At 47.4% G+C, this 19,091-nt stretch overlaps 1 protein-coding gene across 2 annotated transcripts; it reads left to right on the forward strand.

Annotated features, from left to right (window-relative positions):
• The first annotated feature begins 8,686 nt into the window (after positions 1 to 8,686).
• Positions 8,687 to 18,321, forward strand: LOC121839375 (protein FAM180A-like). Of its 2 annotated transcripts, none has more exons than XM_042297924.1 (3): positions 8,687 to 8,961; positions 14,698 to 14,795; positions 17,922 to 18,321. In XM_042297924.1, exons 1-3 carry the CDS (start codon positions 8,841 to 8,843, stop codon positions 18,300 to 18,302), a joined length of 600 nt encoding a protein of 199 aa, XP_042153858.1. In that variant the 5' UTR covers positions 8,687 to 8,840; the 3' UTR covers positions 18,303 to 18,321. The 2 variants fall into 2 exon arrangements, with proteins under 2 accessions (XP_042153858.1, XP_042153859.1); XM_042297925.1 differs by having other exon boundaries at positions 8,688 to 8,919.
• The last annotated feature ends 770 nt before the right edge of the window (positions 18,322 to 19,091 follow it).

The following is a 19,091-nucleotide window of genomic DNA, read 5'->3' on the forward strand; positions in this document are numbered from 1 at the left end:
GGTCTGGACTCATCCTACCATTAGCCACCTCTGGTCCAGGCGTTGATGTGTTTGGTATCTACTTCTGGAAAACAACACGTACACTACTCTGAGGTCCTTCCGTTTTTGCCTCACCATGACTATTGGACCTCATTGAACATGCCCCCTCCAGCTGTCCTAGAATGCCCCCCAAGAGAGCCTGTCGTGTCCCAACTCACCTTTTCAGGCGGGTTCCCTTCAGACCTCTCTCTCACTGTCTCTCTCTCTCTCTCTTTCTATCTTTTGTTCTTTCTTTCTTTCTCTCTCTCTCCCCTGCTTTCATCCTGCCATCCACTCCTAAGCTCAAGGCTGACTCTTCTGTGGAGTACAAACAGCATACAAAGTTGGGATGTTTTTGTTGCCATGGCACCGGGAGGAAGCCTAGGCAGAGAGCTCTCTCAATATTGTATATATATTTGTATTATTAAGTGTTTTTTGTTGCATTTTGAAACAATTTTTTGTTAACCTGTTCAGAAAAAATATCTGGTGGTGGCCCATGGAGTTGCAGGACTGACAATGGCACGTCTGTTTACTTTGCTTGGCTAGCATTAGCTCGCTAGCTGGGAAGTCTGTTTACTTGGCTTGGCTAGCATTAGCTCGATAGCTGGGAAGTCTGCTTACTTGGCTTGGCTAGCATTAGCTCGCTAGCTGGGAAGTCTGCTTACTTGGCTTGGCTAGCATTAGCGAATCTAATTTGAATGATGCATCAACACCTGATTTTTCACCTGATTTTTATTCCACCTACCTCAGTTTCTGGAAGGATTTGGACTGTGGTGTGAGGGGATTGCAGAGGCTCACCTCGTAGGAGACACTTGGTGATTATAGCCGAGGTGTGGTGGTCTCCCGGGCACTTTTGCTGCCGAAGCATCGCCCAGGTTGGTGCTACACATTCGGTGGTGGATGTTCCAGCGCACCTACAGAGGAGGAGTAGCTGTGAGCTTCAGATACATAGGTGCCTGATAAAGAGCTCCCGACTGTTTCTCCCTCCCTGGCTGTACCATCAACGCCACCTCTACCCAAGCTACTCCTTTACTGAACTGCATCATGATCTAGCTGTGGAAGACCATCTCCCATCAACTGCCAGCTCCCTGAATTTGTTTGAGATTCTGTATGAAAAGCTTTATATTAAATACACAGGAGGTTGGTGGCTCCTTAATTGGGGAGGACGGGCTTGTGGTAATGGCTGGAGCAGAATCAGTGGAGTGGTATCAAATACCATTCCGTTTGTGTCGTTCCAGCCATTATTATGAGCCGTCCTCCCCTCAGCAACCTCTACTGATAAAATACATCTATTATTATTATTATTAGAGGGGTTGGAGAGACTGACATAGATCAGGTGGAAGCGGTTGGTAGTTCAAGAAACAACAGGTTGTGTAGATAAATATAATGTTTTGTCCTTTCAAGTTGGTACAATTTCTACCAGCATGTTGAGTCATCCCCAACTATTTCAACAGCAGATACATTTCTCTCAACATTAGCCTGCCTGTGTGTGCAGCCCGTGGGTGTAGCGACCAGAATTCCCCTTCCCAATCCTTCCGTCAATCAGAGTCGCATCACCAGGCAATGTCGCCATCACCATGCACCCGTCACTCACAGACTGGTCCGGTGACACTCCCCTCTACCATTCTGCAGGTGACAGCGTTGTCCCTGGAGACGGTGATGAGGGCAGGAGATAGTGGTGGTGATGGCTCTCTAGTCAGCAAACATGCCTTCATTGTATTCATTACTAATACTGTGCTTTAATTGGTAATTGCTATAGCATTACCTGAGATGCCTGTGTACCTCCCTAATCATTGTGTCAGAAATAATCCCTCTGCCCACATGTAACAAGGCAGGAAGGTCTCAGCGTGTCACCATCATCAACACCTCTCACTTTCCACAGGAAAGTCACAGGAAAAGCTGTTGTCCAGGGCGAATGTGTCACTGCCCACGACACGCCAACAACAACCTGCAGCTCTGAGGAATTCAGCCAAGACATGCAATAATGCCTCAGCACAGAGACACTGACATCAATACAGGGACAAGCTTCAGTATACCTGCAACGGGAACTGCAATGACTAACACTAATGACTGAAACAATGCTGTCGCAAAGTGAAGGAGCAAATACTGCCTTCTGGTGAAGTTTCAGACGCCAATTAAGTGTTTCCTTCTCGTTATTGAAATGCTGGACTGGTCAAAAAGTGGTGGTGCAACAGAAAAACCCAAAGAGCGTTTCAGGGAACTTCGCCACCGGTGGTCATTAATTGCAGAGCAATTACGAAGCATGATGTCCATAATGAGTCATTATTGCATTGTAATTGTCTCTATGTCTGAGTAATGAGGCTGGTGTTGGTTGTTGTGATTCGGCTGGTTAGTTCTACAGGCTCCACTGGTCTTGGGGAGAGGCATAATCAACAGCAGCAGCAGTGGAATCTCTCTAAGAGAGCCTGGATGGTGTGTGTGCCCTCTGGCCAACCATAATAAGAGGAGCTGTCATGGGAGAGGGCCAGGAGACATCAGCTCCATTTGCAGTTAAGACACAGTGGAGATGGATCACGCAGCTGAGCCGTTGTCTGTGTCCAGACAATTTAGCTCTGAACTAATATCCTCCTGACAGGGTTTAGGATATGTTTCTACAGTAATGTTTTGTCTATTCATAATGGGTCTCTTATGTTGGATGTTTTTAGGGAAATTCAATTAATTCTTGATGTCGGATGACTCGGAATTGTGTGGTGGAAGACATATCAGATAGGCACTGGTGCTGACCCTGCCAAGAATTTATATTTTCCATTAAACCTTTTGCTACAGCTCAAATAACGATTCTGTATATTCTGCCCCATCCTGATTGCTGGTAATTACAGTCATGTGACATTTCGTGTATAAATTAAAATGTTTTTCTTTTGTAGTTCTCCTATAGGGATTGCAGCTGCGCTTCTCTTGTCTAAAGGTCATTTGACTATTGAGGCTTTTACAGACTTCTAACGGCCTCCTATTCATTTGCATATTTTATGTATTACCAAGCTTTACAGCACGACTTGGGCAATTAAGCACTTGAGCGATTTCTCAAGGGTCCCCACCTGGACCTGAACCCAAACAACCCTTACATCTCTCTCAAGTGCATTCATATTGTGAGCATTTATCTTAATAGAATTCATTCTCAAATTCACACAGCATCACCAAAATAGTTTGAAAACGGCATCAGTCTGATGGGGTGCTGGAGTGATGGAAGAAGAATGTGTGTTCTTAGCCTGCCCCCTGCTGGTAAATGGAGAACTACACGTCAGTAGAAATTATTATGGCTGGGACTTTTTCCTGCTCATGTATCCAGGAGTTCCTGTGGACCTGGTTTATTTTTTTAAACAAAAAGACTGGAGTTCCTCTCTACCATGACCCTTCCAGTAAGGAGACGAGAGACAGGCTCTGGTGAAGTTTTCTTTACCTACTGGACATTGTTTTCTCAGACTCAGAATATCATCTGTTATTACCTTCTGAGTTGATTGCGTAATGTACTGAGAGACAGACAGGTGTTCACTGGGAATATATCATCACCTTCTCATCATCCTTTATTTGAACATACTGTTCCTTCAGTGAGACATATGGAAGGGCAGAATACCTCAGGTGCCCATCTGGTTTTAGAGGAGAAAATTTCAATTCAACATATTGTGTTCGTAAAGCAAATAACTTGAAAGTCAGAGGGAGCTCAATTAATCATGCCCTCCAGCATTGCCTGATATATCAGTGAAATGTTTGAAGTTACCTAATCAAGGTGGTGGCAAAAGTGATGTGAAGTGGGTAATTAAAACCGCTGGCAATTTTAGATTTTCATTTAGATTTCATATCAGTCATCAGTCATATTTTTATGATCATGCGCTGATAATATAGAAGCAGTAATTGTAAAACGAAACATTTAACCCAAACGATCATATATGAATACACCATTAGTTCTCAGCAGTAGAGTACTGATATAGCAGATATTGGTTGAGCTCTGAAATACATACTGCAAAAACAGTTGTCATCTGCAGTCAGTAAGCTGAGGTAGAATGGTGTAATTCTATTTAATAATAGCAGACTCATTTCTGAAATCGCTTGTTTTTTCCAGTTATTTTCCTTTATTCCCTGCCTTCATCTCATAGGACAGGCCAACCAAAGCAAAGCCCCTGGATTCCTGAGCAAACCACTATGCACCTTGGCCCTGGTAGCGAGAGTTTTGAATGTTGTTGTAACTGACATCATGTGACTGACTACACAGAGAACAGAAACTGTTCACTGAGGACAATGGAGAGACGAAGAGAACCCTGAAATGCTATACTGCACTGTAATCTATTGTATGTGGAATGCAGGTGGATTCTAAGACCGAGCATGATGATGATGGAGACGTGGTATTCCTCACAGTAGTGATTGTCTCAGCCACCATCTTTGTCTCTGTGTGAGGTAGCAATAAGCCTGGGGACGAGGTTACGATATGACTAGGATGACCATTATGCTAATGCTGATGGAAACCATATTGGAAACGACGGTGACTACAACAATGATGATGATGATGATGATACTGGACAGGTTTTACAGGTTGTAGACCAGCTACAGCCAGTCTGGTGTCAGCTCTGCCTCCGCCAGTAGCACGGTGAGCGGCAGGCCAGCCACTAACAGAGCAGCCATTCCCTGGGTCTTGATGACTTCCAGATGACAGCCCAGACAGCCTGGCCCGAGAGAACTCAGCACACAGTCACAGACAGAGAGAGAGGGGGAGGCAGAGATAGGGTAGGGGAGGAGAGAGAGAACAGACAGAGAGAGGGGGGAGGCAGAGATAGGGTAGGGGAGGAGAGAGAGAAACAGACAGAGAGAGAGGGGGGGAGCAGAGATAGGGTAGGGGAGGAGAGAGAGAAACAGACAGAGAGAGGGGGAGGCAGAGATAGGGTAGGGGAGGAGAGAGAGGGGGGGGAGGCAGAGATAGGGTAGGGGAGGAGAGAGAGAAACAGACAGAGAGAGAGGGGGAGGCAGAGATAGGGTAGGGGAGGAGAGAGAGGGGGAGGCAGAGATAGGGTAGGGGAGGAGAGAGAGAAACAGACAGAGAGAGGGGGAGGCAGAGATAGGGTAGGGGAGGAGAGAGAGGGGGAGGCAGAGATAGGGTAGGGGAGGAGAGAGAGAAACAGACAGAGAGAGAGGGGGAGGCAGAGATAGGGTAGGGGAGGAGAGAGAGGGGGGAGGCAGAGATAGGGTAGGGGAGGAGAGAGAGAAACAGACAGAGAGAGAGGGGGAGGCAGAGATAGGGTAGGGGAGGAGAGGAGGCAGAGATAGGGTAGGGGAGGAGAGACAGACAGAGAGAGAGGGGGAGGCAGAGATAGGGTAGGGGAGGAGAGAGAGGGGGAGGCAGAGATAGGGTAGGGGAGGAGAGAGAGAAACAGACAGAGAGAGAGGGGGAGGCAGAGATAGGGTAGGGGAGGAGAGAGAGAAACAGACAGAGAGAGAGGGGGAGGCAGAGATAGGGTAGGGGAGGAGAGAGAGGGGGAGGCAGAGAGGGTAGGGGAGGAGAGAGAGGGGGAGGCAGAGATAGGGTAGGGGAGGAGAGAGAGGGGGAGGCAGAGATAGGGTAGGGGAGGAGAGAGAGAAACAGACAGAGAGAGAGGGGAGGCAGAGATAGGGTAGGGGAGGAGAGAGAGAAACAGACAGAGAGAGGGGGGAGGCAGAGATAGGGTAGGGGAGGAGAGAGAGAAACAGACAGAGAGAGAGGGGGGAGGCAGAGATAGGGGGGGAGGAGAGAGAGAAACAGACAGAGAGAGAGGGGGAGGCAGAGATAGGGTAGGGGAGGAGAGAGAGGGGGAGGCAGAGATAGGGTAGGGGAGGAGAGAGAGAAACAGAGAGAGAGAGGCAGGCAGAGATAGGGTAGGGGAGGAGAGAGAGAAACAGACAGAGAGAGAGGGGGAGGCAGAGATAGGGTAGGGGAGGAGAGAGAGAAACAGACAGAGAGAGAGGGGGAGGCAGAGATAGGGTAGGGGAGGAGAGAGAGGCAGAATAGGGTAGGGGAGGAGAGAGAGGGGGAGGCAGAGATAGGGTAGGGGAGGAGGAGAGAGGCAGAGGGGTAGGGGAGGAGAGAGAGGGGGGGAGGCAGAGATAGGGTAGGGGAGGGAGAGAGGGGGAGAGAGATAGGGTAGGGGAGGAGAGAGAGGGGGAGGCAGAGATAGGGTAGGGGAGGAGAGAGAGGGGGAGGCAGAGATAGGGTAGGGGAGGAGAGAGAGGGGGAGGCAGAGATAGGGTAGGGGAGGAGAGAGAGGGGGAGGCAGAGATAGGGTAGGGGAGGAGAGAGACAAACAGACAGAGAGAGGGGGGGAGGCAGAGATAGGGTAGGGGAGGAGGAGAGGGGGGAGGCAGAGATAGGGTAGGGGAGGAGAGAGAGGGGGAGGCAGAGATAGGGTAGGGGAGGAGAGAGAGGGGGAGGCAGAGATAGGGTAGGGGAGGAGAGAGACAAACAGACAGAGAGAGAGGGGGAGGCAGAGATAGGGTAGGGGAGGAGAGAGAGGGGGAGGCAGAGATAGGGTAGGGGAGGAGAGAGAGAAACAGACAGAGAGAGAGGGGGAGGCAGAGATAGGGTAGGGGAGGAGAGAGAGGGGGAGGCAGAGATAGGGTAGGGGAGGAGAGAGAGAAACAGACAGAGAGAGAGGGGGAGGCAGAGATAGGGTAGGGTAGGGGAGGAGAGAGAGGACAGAGGAGGCAGAGATAGGGTAGGGGAGGAGAGAGAGAAACAGACAGAGAGAGAGGGGGGAGGCAGAGATAGGGTAGGGGAGGAGAGAGGGGGGGAGGCAGAGATAGGGTAGGGGAGGAGAGAGAGAAACAGACAGAGAGAGAGGGGGAGGGCAGAGATAGGGTAGGGGAGGAGAGAGAGAAACAGACAGAGAGAGGGGGGAGGCAGAGATAGGGTAGGGGAGGAGAGAAACAGACAGAGAGAGGGGGGAGGCAGAGATAGGGTAGGGGAGGAGAGAGAGGGGGAGGCAGAGATAGGGTAGGGGAGGAGGAGAGAAACAGACAGAGAGAGGGGGGAGGCAGAGATAGGGTAGGGGAGGAGAGAGAGAAACAGACAGAGAGAGAGGGGGAGGCAGAGATAGGGTAGGGGAGGAGAGAGAGAAACAGACAGAGAGAGAGGCAGAGATAGGGTAGGGGAGGAGAGAGAGGGGGAGGCAGAGATAGGGTAGGGGAGGAGAGAGAGAAACAGACAGAGAGAGAGGGGGGAGGCAGAGATAGGGTAGGGGAGGAGAGAGAGGGGGAGGCAGAGATAGGGTAGGGGAGGAGAGAGAGAAACAGACAGAGAGAGAGGGGGAGGCAGAGATAGGGTAGGGGAGGAGAGAGAGAAACAGACAGAGAGAGAGGGGGGGAGGCAGAGATAGGGTAGGGGAGGAGAGAGAGAAACAGACAGAGAGAGAGGGGGAGGCAGAGATAGGGTAGGGGAGGAGAGAGAGGGGGAGGCAGAGATAGGGTAGGGGAGGAGAGAGAGAAACAGACAGAGAGAGAGGGGGAGGCAGAGATAGGGTAGGGGAGGAGAGAGAGAAACAGACAGAGAGAGGGGGGGAGGCAGAGATAGGGTAGGGGAGGAGAGAGAGAAACAGACAGAGAGAGAGGGGGAGGCAGAGATAGGGTAGGGGAGGAGAGAGAGAAACAGACAGAGAGAGAGGGGGAGGCAGAGATAGGGTAGGGGAGGAGAGAGAGAAACAGACAGAGAGAGGGGGGAGGCAGAGATAGGGTAGGGGAGGAGAGAGAGGGGGAGGCAGAGATAGGGTAGGGGAGGAGAGAGAGAAACAGACAGAGAGAGAGGGGGAGGCAGAGATAGGGTAGGGGAGGAGAGAGAGAAACAGACAGAGAGAGGGGGGAGGCAGAGATAGGGTAGGGGAGGAGAGAGAGAAACAGACAGAGAGAGAGGGGGAGGCAGAGATAGGGTAGGGGAGGAGAGAGAGAAACAGACAGAGAGAGAGGGGGAGGCAGAGATAGGGTAGGGGAGGAGAGAGAGAAACAGACAGAGATAGGGTAGGGGAGGAGAGAGGGGGGAGGCAGAGATAGGGTAGGGGAGGAGAGAGAGGGGGAGGCAGAGATAGGGTAGGGGAGGAGAGAGAGAACAGACAGAGAGAGAGGGGGGAGGCAGAGATAGGGTAGGGGAGGAGAGAGAGAAACAGACAGAGATAGGGTAGGGGAGGAGAGAGAGGGGGAGGAGAGAGAGAAACAGACAGAGAGAGGGGAGGCAGAGATAGGGTAGGGGAGGAGAGAGAGAAACAGACAGAGAGAGAGGGGGAGGCAGAGATAGGGTAGGGGAGGAGAGAGAGGGGGAGGCAGAGATAGGGTAGGGGAGGAGAGAGAGAAACAGACAGAGATAGGGTAGGGGAGGAGAGAGGGGGAGGCAGAGATAGGGTAGGGGAGGAGAGAGAGGGGGAGGCAGAGATAGGGTAGGGGAGGAGAGAGAGAAACAGACAGAGATAGGGTAGGGAGGAGAGAGAGGGGGAGGCAGAGATAGGGTAGGGGAGGAGAGAGAGAAACAGACAGAGATAGGGTAGGGGAGGAGAGAGAGGGGGAGGCAGAGATAGGGTAGGGGAGGAGAGAGAGGGGGAGGCAGAGATAGGGTAGGGGAGGAGAGAGACAAACAGACAGACAAAGGAAAGGATGAAGCAGTTGCATGTGAAGTGGTTTAGCAGTGCTCCAGTCAGTGTTCTTACCTCATTCTCCTGATGGTGTTGGTACACAGCTCTCTCCAGCTGGGGCCTGGCTGGCTGCTGTGATTAGCTGGTGACTGATCCACATTCAGATCCCATTGAGACAGACAGACGACAGGGCAGTGTCAGTGTGTGTGCGCTGGGACGAGAGTCAGCATGATGCATCGGTGGGGTCTACTCATCACTGTGTTCTACTGCCAGCTGTTCCTGGCTGCTGCTCAACACTGGAGGAAAGGTAGGACACCTGAGCACCTCACAGAGCTTCGACTGACTTCAGGTCAGTTTGAGGGGTCCACATAGACACATTCATAGAAAGTTAATGGTTGTTGTGTAGACGTACTCAGAGCTAGTCGCAATAAGAAGTAATGAACTGCATTTAGGAATCAAAGGAAAAGTATCATTGTGCGTTATCATAACTGAACGTTTTGCTGCCAAATAGATTATTTAGGTGGAGTTAATTAGGCTACATTTTTTTATGTAGACTATTTTCTGATGTGTTTGCAGACATTTATGAGATTTTATGTTTTTTTGAAGAAAAGACAAATGTTTTGTTTGCTTTGGCAGGGCTGTGGGTGTTAGGCTCCTGTATGTATGTGATTATGTTGATGAGAAGGAGAGAAATGCTATTTTCTGAATATCTTTCGACAGGGAAAAACAACTTCAAGTGCCTCTTTGTAGTTGGGTCCAAACATTTGGATCCACATTCATACATTTTCCCTCCCTCCCACACACGTCAATGTTTGGTTCCTTGGAAATGTTGACTGCCGAAAATAGGTCCCTCCGAATTAAGGAATGTAGGAGGGTGGATTTACATGTAAATCACTGAATCAGTCACATGATGTTGAACTTGCTTCAGGAAACGCAACTTAGCTCAGGTCTTTGCAGGCAGATGAGATCCAGTCATATACAGTCTTGGCCAAAAGTTTTGAGAATGACACAAATATATATTTTCACAAAGTTTGCTGCTTCAGTGTCTTTAGATATTTTTGTCAGATGTTACTATGGAATACTGAAGTATAATACAAGCATTTTATAAGTGTCAAGTCTTTTATTGACAATTACATGAAGTTGATGCAAGAGTCAATATTTGCAGTGTTGACCCTTATCTTTCAAGACCTCTGCGATCTGACCCTGGCATGCTGTCAATTAACTTCTGGGCCACATCCTGACTGATGGCAGCCCATTCTTGCATATTCAATACTTGGAGTTTGTCAGAATTTGTGGGTTTTTGTTTGTCCACCCGCCTTTTGAGGATTGACCACAAGTTCTCAATGGGATTAAGGTCTGGGGAGTTTCCTGGCCATGGACCCAAAATATCTATGTTTTGTTCCCGAGCCACTTACTTATCACTTTTGCCTTATGGCAAGGTGCTCCATCATGCTGGAAAAGGCATTGTTCGTCATCAAACTGAGGATGTGTTGGTACCATTCTTTATTCATGGCTGTGTTCTTAGGCAAAATTGTGAGTGAGCCCACTCCCTTGGCTGAGAAGCAACCCCACACATGAATGGTCTCAGGATGCTTTACTGTTGGCATGACACAGGACTGATGGTAGCGCTCACCTTGTCTTCTCCGGACAAGCTTTTTTCTGGATGCCCCAAACAATCGGAAAGGGGATTCATCAGAGAAAATTACTTTACCCCAGTCCTCAGCAGTCCAATCCCTGTACCTTTTGCAGAATAGCAGTCTGTCTCCTTCTTGACATCAGGCCATCCTCCAAAAGTTTTCGCCTCACTGTGCGTGCAGATGCACTCACACCTGCCTGCTGCCATTCCTGAGCAAGCTCTGTACTGGTGGTGCCCCGATCCCACAGCTGAATCAACTTTAGGAGATGGTCCTGGCGCTTGCTGGACTTTCTTGGGCGCCCTGAAGCCTTCGTCACAACAATTGAACCACTCTCCTTGAAGTTCTTGATGATCCGATAAATGGTTGATTTAGGTGCAATCTTACTGGCAGCAATATCCTTGCCTGTGAAGCCCTTTTGTGCAAAGCAATGATGACGGCATGTGTTTCCTTGCAGGCAACCATGGCTGACAGAGGAAGAACAATGATTCCAAGCACCACCCTCCTTTTGAAGCTTCCAGTCTGTTATTCAAACTCAATCAGCATGACAGAGTGATCTCCAGCCTTGTCCTCGTCAACACTCACACCTGTGTTAATGAGAGAATCACTGACATGATGTCAGCTGGTCCTTTTGTGGCAGGGCTGAAATGCAGTGGAAATGTTTTTGGGAGGATTCAGTTCATTTGCATGGCAAAGAGGGACTTTGCAATTAATTACAATTCATCTGATCACTCTTCATAACATTCTGGAGTATATGCATATTGTCATCATACAAACTGAGGCAGCAGACAAATTAATATCTGCGTCATTCTCAAAACATTTGGCCACGACTGTGCATGATGTGACTGTGTGGATACGAGTCTGACAAGATCAGATAAAATAACACAAACTTTATTAATCCCAGAGGGGAAACTGGTCTGTCAATCAGTCATGTGTCTCAGTATCCTGTAGGAAAATATTATTACATCCATGTCATACTCGTACTAAGCTTATCTACTGTATGGCTATTGAACATCAGGTCACTTCTAAAGATCACGTCTGAATATTTAGGATTTGATAGAGGGGACAGACAGTGATTTAGAATTGGGGACAAACTGTAAGTGTAGCCCATGTGACTGTCTCTGGCCCACTGTGTCCCTCTGACTGCTGCCACATTCTTCCCCAGCTGTTTTGACTGCAGCAGCCTGGAAGAACATCTGCATGTCTGACTTGATGTATTGTTATCCCTTCAACATTGAGACATATCTTGGCCCATATTTGGAGCTCTCGGGTCTTCGGCCCACTGGGAATGTTCTAATTAGGACATATACTTGCTCCAGAGTGTGTGCATTCTGTGGAAAATATCAGTTTAGACATCACAATGCAAATATGTAAACTGGTTAAGCAAACATCATTCATCAGTTGTAGTATGGCAAATGTTCCTGACTTTGGTTTTGGCTCTGACTTTAATCCAAATAACCATTACTGTAAACCTGGAGGACAGTGACCTCTGGTTTGCCTGCTTTTCTCTAGTCACGACACAATTCCAGCCAAGACCATTTAGCACTGATTGTAATGAATGGCTTTGTGTTTTCCCCTGGCTCATTGCATGTGCTTAGAGGGAGATTACAAGTTCCCTGCTTGTTTGTGAGGACACAGGGGACAGTGTCCTAGCAAACACTGATTATTTAGTCTGCGCTACAGTGGGCCGAGAAGCACGAGCGATGATTGGTTTCTTCTAGCTCAGAGCTTTGAAAACTGAGATCTGCTTTCAGAGGTGGGATCATCTACTTTAAACCAGCAACCACTTATTCCATATGTGATCGGCTAGATTTGGAAACCGAGGCTACTGTGTATCAGATGACTGTGTTGGCCCGCTGAGCTAAAGCCTAGGCATTACACAAGTCTTCAGGTCTCAGGCAAGGTTACACATCACATGGGCATTGAACATAGATGTTTATTTGTGTTGCTGTTGTTCTGCTGAGGTGAAAAGAAGGTTCCCTCCTGTTCTTCACTTCTGACTCGGGCTCAACACAATGGACTCAACGTATCATCTCTGTGTGTGGAATTCCAGCTCCACCCACCTCCACTTATAGATACACACTGGAAGGCATCAGGAAAGGATGTGCTCCTGGATGAAAGTCAACATTGGGGCTTAGGCTTTCCAGTACATACTGGATGAGTATCTCACTTGGATGCACAGTAGCACATATCAGCCCAAATCTAGGTGAAAATTATGACGGCGGTGTCTGGCATTCCTCGCAGCTGCTGTATGTATGGCACCTGTGCAACTACTGGTGAAACCCATACAAATTGCTGGCTGGTTGGAGCACCCATTTTGGAGCTAATATCTCCACAGTGGTACAGCATCAACATTAACATCAAACGATGAATGGAAAACGAAGCATGGAAATGAACCTCATAGACCTCATAACCTCACTGTTCACACCGGCTCTGTGCCAATAAAAGTTGTTGTCCCTATGGGTGTGTTCTGTATGCTTATACATTCCAATGCTGCTTCTTTAACCCTGTTTCTGAATGGGGAGAATAGGGCAAGTGTTGTCCCATCGAGAGCGTGAGGAGTACAGTGGAGGGGGCTGGGAATAGCAAGACCTGATCTTGGATCAGAATCCATATGGAGTACAGTCGGAGAACAGTGGAATTGTGCTGGGTGTCAGTTGACCAGGAGCTGATTCCTGATCGGTTTCCATAAAGAGGGCCAATGTTTAAACTATGATCCTCATTAAACTCTGTGAGCCTATATTTCGCTTGGCTCAAACTGCAGATTACTGTACAGTGATTGGATATCTGGCTTAGATTAGTAACAAGAGCACGTTCTACAGTAGTAGGGAACTGACCAAGCTCAGAAAGAATGTCACTCTCCGACAGGTGTTGTATCTATGAGAGAATGAGTAAGCTATGGTGTGAGGTATGGATAAACAGTAGCCCCGTGTGTTGTGTTTCATAACGCTAAGTTACAACCGCATTGAACTCTGAACTGTTGAGAGAACAACTTATTTTACCCCTAGTCACGCTGTGTTCCTACCATGACCTTTCTGTTCTGTCCAGGGCCCAGGCATTCCTCAGACAGACTGAAGCACTGCATGATCGATGGTCTGTTTGTGTCCATTTCATACATGCTCCGACTTCCAATCAAGCTTCTTATTTGGACCTTGTCTGTCTGTACCTGACCCTTCAACCCAAAAGCACATGGCCCTGTACTTTCAACACACAGTCTGAGTTCCTGCCAGGTATTCAGGGATGTAATGGAAAGGAAAGCAAATAAGGAATTGATGGAGAGATGCTGTTGCACCAGACTTTCTTTGGGTTGGGCTGGGTCATCTCTAGGTCATGTTAACAACATTTCTCAACGTGTCATATTTTTCTGTTGAGGTCAAATACTTGACCACAAGAATGTCTCTATGTACTGCAGCTGTCTCTCAAACTGGTGAAGGGTATTATCATGTCACTACTGTGACTCTTGCCTCAAATCATCCTCTCACTGTTCAGAAGCCACTCAGAGTAATGCAGAGGGAACCCTATGAAAAGAAGCCCATTAGTCCCATTATCTCACTTAATGTTAATCAGGCCTAGGTCATTTTTGAGAGATTAGACGAGTCCTTTGTAGATATAATAACTACCACATCTCCCTTACAGGTCAAAGAATAGGTGTGAAGGAGGTGGTTCAGGGAATGGTCTCATCTGAGATCAGAATACCTGCCTTAGCTGCATTTAGCTCAGCAGCTGCCTTTAGCTCAGCAGTCTTGTGGTATGCAAGGGACCAAGGTTGGAACCCATTTGGTAAGCTTGTGCCCAGGTGTTTCTCTGCTTCTGCTCCTGGTTAGCTCCACTTATAAATGACAGAGCTGCCTTAGTCTGCGGTTCTGAAGGCTGAGAGAGAGGGGTTTTATAAGGAGCAGACCACAGCTCCTGAACTCTCAGGCCTGCTGCGGCACATATGCCCTGACACTTTGAAATCTGACCGCCCTACCCTATAGCCTATGCCCTATAGACACACCTGGCTCTTTGAAAAGAGAGGGCATCTATAACGTGGGACATACCAGCGATTACCGGTGTCAGAGGTTAAAAGGTTTTCACCCGGTTTCACATAGGAACGTCTGCTGCAGTTTACACCCTAGTTGTCTCCCACAAACCTGGGACTCGATAGTTTAACCTACGTAGACATGTTTACAGTGTGCAGTAAGTGTAGGATTTTACATGACCTATAGCTACTGTGTCAATGTATTTGACTATATTGTATACTGTATGCCACTGCGTAAATACTGCAACATGTGATGTGTTTGACTGACCTCCTGGTCACAACAACGGCAACCATATTCACTCGGTCAACGGGAAATTCTGGATCTATTGTATTTCAGGACTTCTTTTGGTTTGCTATTGGTTTAATGAGTCATTCAACTACTCAAAATGCTATCTCTCCTCTTCTCACTTTCTCTCCCCTTTCTCTTCAGCCCTTTACCCATCAGCCTTTAGAGTGAAGCGTGGCACACACTCATTGGTCAACCCCACCTTCCAGAACTCTGTGGAAGATGTTAACCTGCTGTTTGAGGTGAGTCGACAATAGCCATCTCTGCTTAAATTACATTAATGAGCATACAGGGGATTTAATTCATTGTGAATGTTACATGGAAACAAGAAGATTGTTGTCAGATCAAGTTAAATCTTCCACAAATGTAAAGTTTTATTACAGGCTCTCAGTCTGTAACAGTCTGGCTCTTCTCTCTGACCCACAATGGATCATCCAGAGACCCTCCTCTCAGATCATTTAGTCTTTAATACTTAATATTGTTCTGCATTGAATTCCATATCCCAGAGGCCCCTGCTTCTTCTCGTTGTGGAGCCAGACCATATCCACTGTGGGCACAACCCAGATTCATCCACACATATTACAGCTGGTATGTTGGAGCCCAAGAAGCAAACATTATGTCTGGACATATACCGCTCAGCCATCCACCGCTCTGATGTTTGAGTGGAAAACATGGACACAGAGGTTATAGGTTATTCAAGGTTTGTGAATCTTGTGGGGTAGCAGCAAAACATGTTGCATCAGAATCAATGCCACTCAAGCTTTTATATTCACCATTGCTTCTAAATAAAATATCTTAGGCATAACAAGTCAAAAATACCTGAAAGCTCATCTCTTGTGCTTTTGGGAAGAATTCTTAACTTTCAGAAACTCTGTTAGTTACTTAAGTGAGTTGTAGGTCGCATAGGGGCCCCTTTCTCCATACTGTAGCAAACTCTTATTTCAGTCCTTGTCAGTGTCAAATCTTAAATTGACTCTTAGACCCTGCATTTATGGAGATCTGAGAGTGCATAGGGTCTAAGGGTTGATTTGGAATTGGGCATTACAGTATGGGAAGAGGCTACATTTCTACTGTTTGTTATGACAGAACTCAGAACATCGCTGAGCAAACAACGGAAACCAAGAAGTGCGTGTGGAGTAAGCAAAGTTGGAGAGCTCTTGTCTTCAGCAGTGGGCCTATGTGTGCAGGTGTGTGTATCTCCTCAGAGTTCCATTCAGAGAGAGAGAAGTGAAAGTTAGATGTATTGAATGTTTGACTCCTCTTCTCCTACAAATTGAAGAGCTGAAACATTTCCTGTTTGATGTGAATCTTGTGGATACCACCGCTCGTCGTGCTGCAGGGAAATGGAGGTCGGAGGTGGGAAGGGCCGAGGCAGAGAAGCTGTAGGCAAAGTGAACAGTCCTCATGGCTTCAAACTTTCTGAATTTCATACAGTTGAACTTGGGCAACGAGAGTCATGGTTGGAGCAGGAACGTAGTTTTGACCTACTGGGAAAGGGAAGCTGAAGCCTCAGTCAGCAGTCGTCATCAGTAGCAGTGTGTGGGTAAAATCACTGGGGAAACCAAGCCAGGAAAAAAAGCCATATTACAAACTGTGTTGTGAGAATTTATTTGTCTGCTCTATGACCTGTTAGTTCATATGCATTGTGACCGTGATATATTGATATATAGGCCTAAGGCCCAGACAACAAGAAGACACAGTGGTAGAATAAATTCAACCACACATTTGTTTCATCACAAAACCGGGGAGCAACCTCTGTCTGGTGAAGTCCAGAACACATATTGAATGTAACAAACAGTTACATGAACTACAGCATCGTCAAGCAAAATAATGTTTCTGGAGTTTTCAGACTACTTAACAACTATTGATTTAGAACCACGGAGACTTACCGAAAGTCACAAAGAAAACAGGAGCTGCCTCCACTATTCCAGCACCATTTCATCTTCAATATTTCAACATCATCAAATCACCTACTGTATGCTTAGTCTAATACAGTGACAACTAAAATACACCAAAAACAATCTAGTCCAATCAACGTAATGTGGCGTACAGCAAGTCAGCCACCAGGAGGAGACTCGTCAAGGCCTGGTGACAGACGGTGTGTACATCACGAGGCGATGGCTCCATCTGCTGGACGTGCCAGGTCTCGACGAGTTCTCCGGACAGGGCTGATTGGGAGATTGGGGCTGATTGGGAAGAAAGGACTCCTATATAGTTGGGGATGGGGGGAAGAAAGGACTCCTGTATAGGTGGGGATGGGGGAAGAAAGGACTCCTGTATAGTTGGGGATGGGGGAAGAAAGGACTCCTGTATAGGTGGGGATGGGGGAAGAAAGGACTCCTGTATAGGTGGGGATGGGGGAAGAAAGGACTCCTGTATAGGTGGGGATGGGGGAAGAAAGGACTCCTGTATAGGTGGGGATGGGGGAAGAAAGGACTCCTGTATAGGTGGGGATGGGGGAAGAAAGGACTCCTGTATAGGTGGGGATGGGGGAAGAAAGGACTCCTGTATAGGTGGGGATGGGGGGGATGGGGGAAGAAAGGACTCCTGTATAGGTGGGGATGGGGGGAAGAAAGGACTCCTGTATAGGTGGGGATGGTAGGAAGAAAGGACTCCTGTATAGGTGGGGATGGTTACAGAGGTAACAGGAGTGAGTGCAGTTGCGATCCTGGCAGGATACAGAAAGACCCGGAGTCCAGAAGAGGGTCTCATAGGGGAGACCTTTTCTTTTGATTTATTATTCAAATAAACACCCTTGAAACCGAGTTTATCCTACTCTGTCCGTGTCTAATCTGTGTAAATGTCTTGACCAAACCCCATGGTCTTCCATAGAAAGCTAAATATGATGTGGCTTCCCATGGTTCTGATTTCTCTCTCTCTCTCTGTGTGTGTGTGTGTGTGTGTGTGTGTGTGTGTGTGTGTGTGTGTGTGTGTGTGTGTGTGTGTGTGTGTGTGTGTGTGTGTGTGACGAAACGTGTGTGTGTGACGAAACGGTCTATACAGTACATGCTTTTATTTTTTGTTGTCCTAGGCTACCTGGCTAAAATGCTTACTCGCTAGCCTAACTTCCTATCATGGTCATTGTTAGCTAGTTAACATTAGCCTTCTACATCTAGCTACATATTGAACTTCCATCCTCTCAGGTCAAGGGCACAATGTATGAATTTATCATTGGATCAGAATCGCGGTTATAATAATTTGCCAGTATGATGAATTAAGTAAAACAACTAGTCCAACACTTGGTTTGGTTACTAGTCCAACACTCTAACCACTAGGCTACCCTGCCACCCCAGATGACAGATGGACATATGAAAAGTGGATCTGATAGAACCTGTAAAGAATCTAATGCAACTGTGTCTGTCTTCTAGATCCTGCTGGCAGGCCTGCAGATTGAGGGTGAGGACAAGCCCTTCATGATCCCAGACATGGAGCTGGCGTCTCTGAGGTCGGTCCAAAAGCTGGAGGTTATCTGTGAGGACGTCCTGCCCAAGAGACTATCCGAGATCACACGTCTGACCTCCCACCTGTCCCAGCGCAGAGGTGCCCTGAGCAGGGAGGACTTTGAGCGCACAGTGCTGACTATGGTGTACACTGCCCAGACTCTGGCTCATACCACCTCCCAACACCAGAAGGCGCTGTGGGGAGACGCCCTGCTGCAGCTGTTCAGGGCCATACAAGAAGATCTGATGCCCCACCCAGGACACCTCAGCACTAGTGTTATGGACATGTGGACACATTATTTTAGATAATATAATATACTGATTATTTTGCAGTTAAGACACAGTGGAGATGGATCACGCAGCTGAGCCGTTGTCTGTGTCCAGACAATTTAGCTCTGAACTAATATCCTCCTGACAGGGTTTAGGATATGTTTCTACAGTAATGTTTTGTCTATTCATAATGGGTCTCTTATGTTGGATGTTTTTAGGGAAATTCAATTAATTCTTGATGTCGGATGACTCGGAATTGTGTGGTGGAAGACATATCAGATAGGCACTGGTGCTGACCCTGCCAAGAATTTATATTTTCCATTAAACCTTTTGCTACAGCTCAAATAACGATTCTGTATATTCTGCCCCATCCTGATTGCTGGTAATTACAGTCATGTGACATTTCGTGTATAAATTAAAATGTTTTTCTTTTGTAGTTCTCCTATAGGGATTGCAGCTGCGCTTCTCTTGTCTAAAGGTCATTTGACTATTGAGGCTTTTACAGACTTCTAACGGCCTCCTATTCATTTGCATATTTTATGTATTACCAAGCTTTACAGCACGACTTGGGCAATTAAGCACTTGAGCGATTTCTCAAGGGTCCCCACCTGGACCTGAACCCAAACAACCCTTACATCTCTCTCAAGTGCATTCATATTGTGAGCATTTATCTTAATAGAATTCATTCTCAAATTCACACAGCATCACCAAAATAGTTTGAAAACGGCATCAGTCTGATGGGGTGCTGGAGTGATGGAAGAAGAATGTGTGTTCTTAGCCTGCCCCCTGCTGGTAAATGGAGAACTACACGTCAGTAGAAATTATTAT

This window comes from Oncorhynchus tshawytscha, linkage group LG15 (assembly GCF_018296145.1).
Source record: "Oncorhynchus tshawytscha isolate Ot180627B linkage group LG15, Otsh_v2.0, whole genome shotgun sequence".
Taxonomy (NCBI): Eukaryota; Metazoa; Chordata; class Actinopteri; order Salmoniformes; family Salmonidae; genus Oncorhynchus; species Oncorhynchus tshawytscha.

Excerpts from the sequence above, each read along its gene's own strand:
- LOC121839375 (XM_042297924.1), top strand. The coding sequence starts at position 8,841 with ATGATGCATCGGTGGGGTCTACTCATCACTGTGTTCTACTGCCAGCTG. Across the intron at positions 8,962-14,697 it reads AGAGCTTCGACTGACTTCAG|CCCTTTACCCATCAGCCTTT; the intron begins GTCAGTTTGAGG and ends CTTTCTCTTCAG. Across the intron at positions 14,796-17,921 it reads ATGTTAACCTGCTGTTTGAG|ATCCTGCTGGCAGGCCTGCA; the intron begins GTGAGTCGACAA and ends TCTGTCTTCTAG.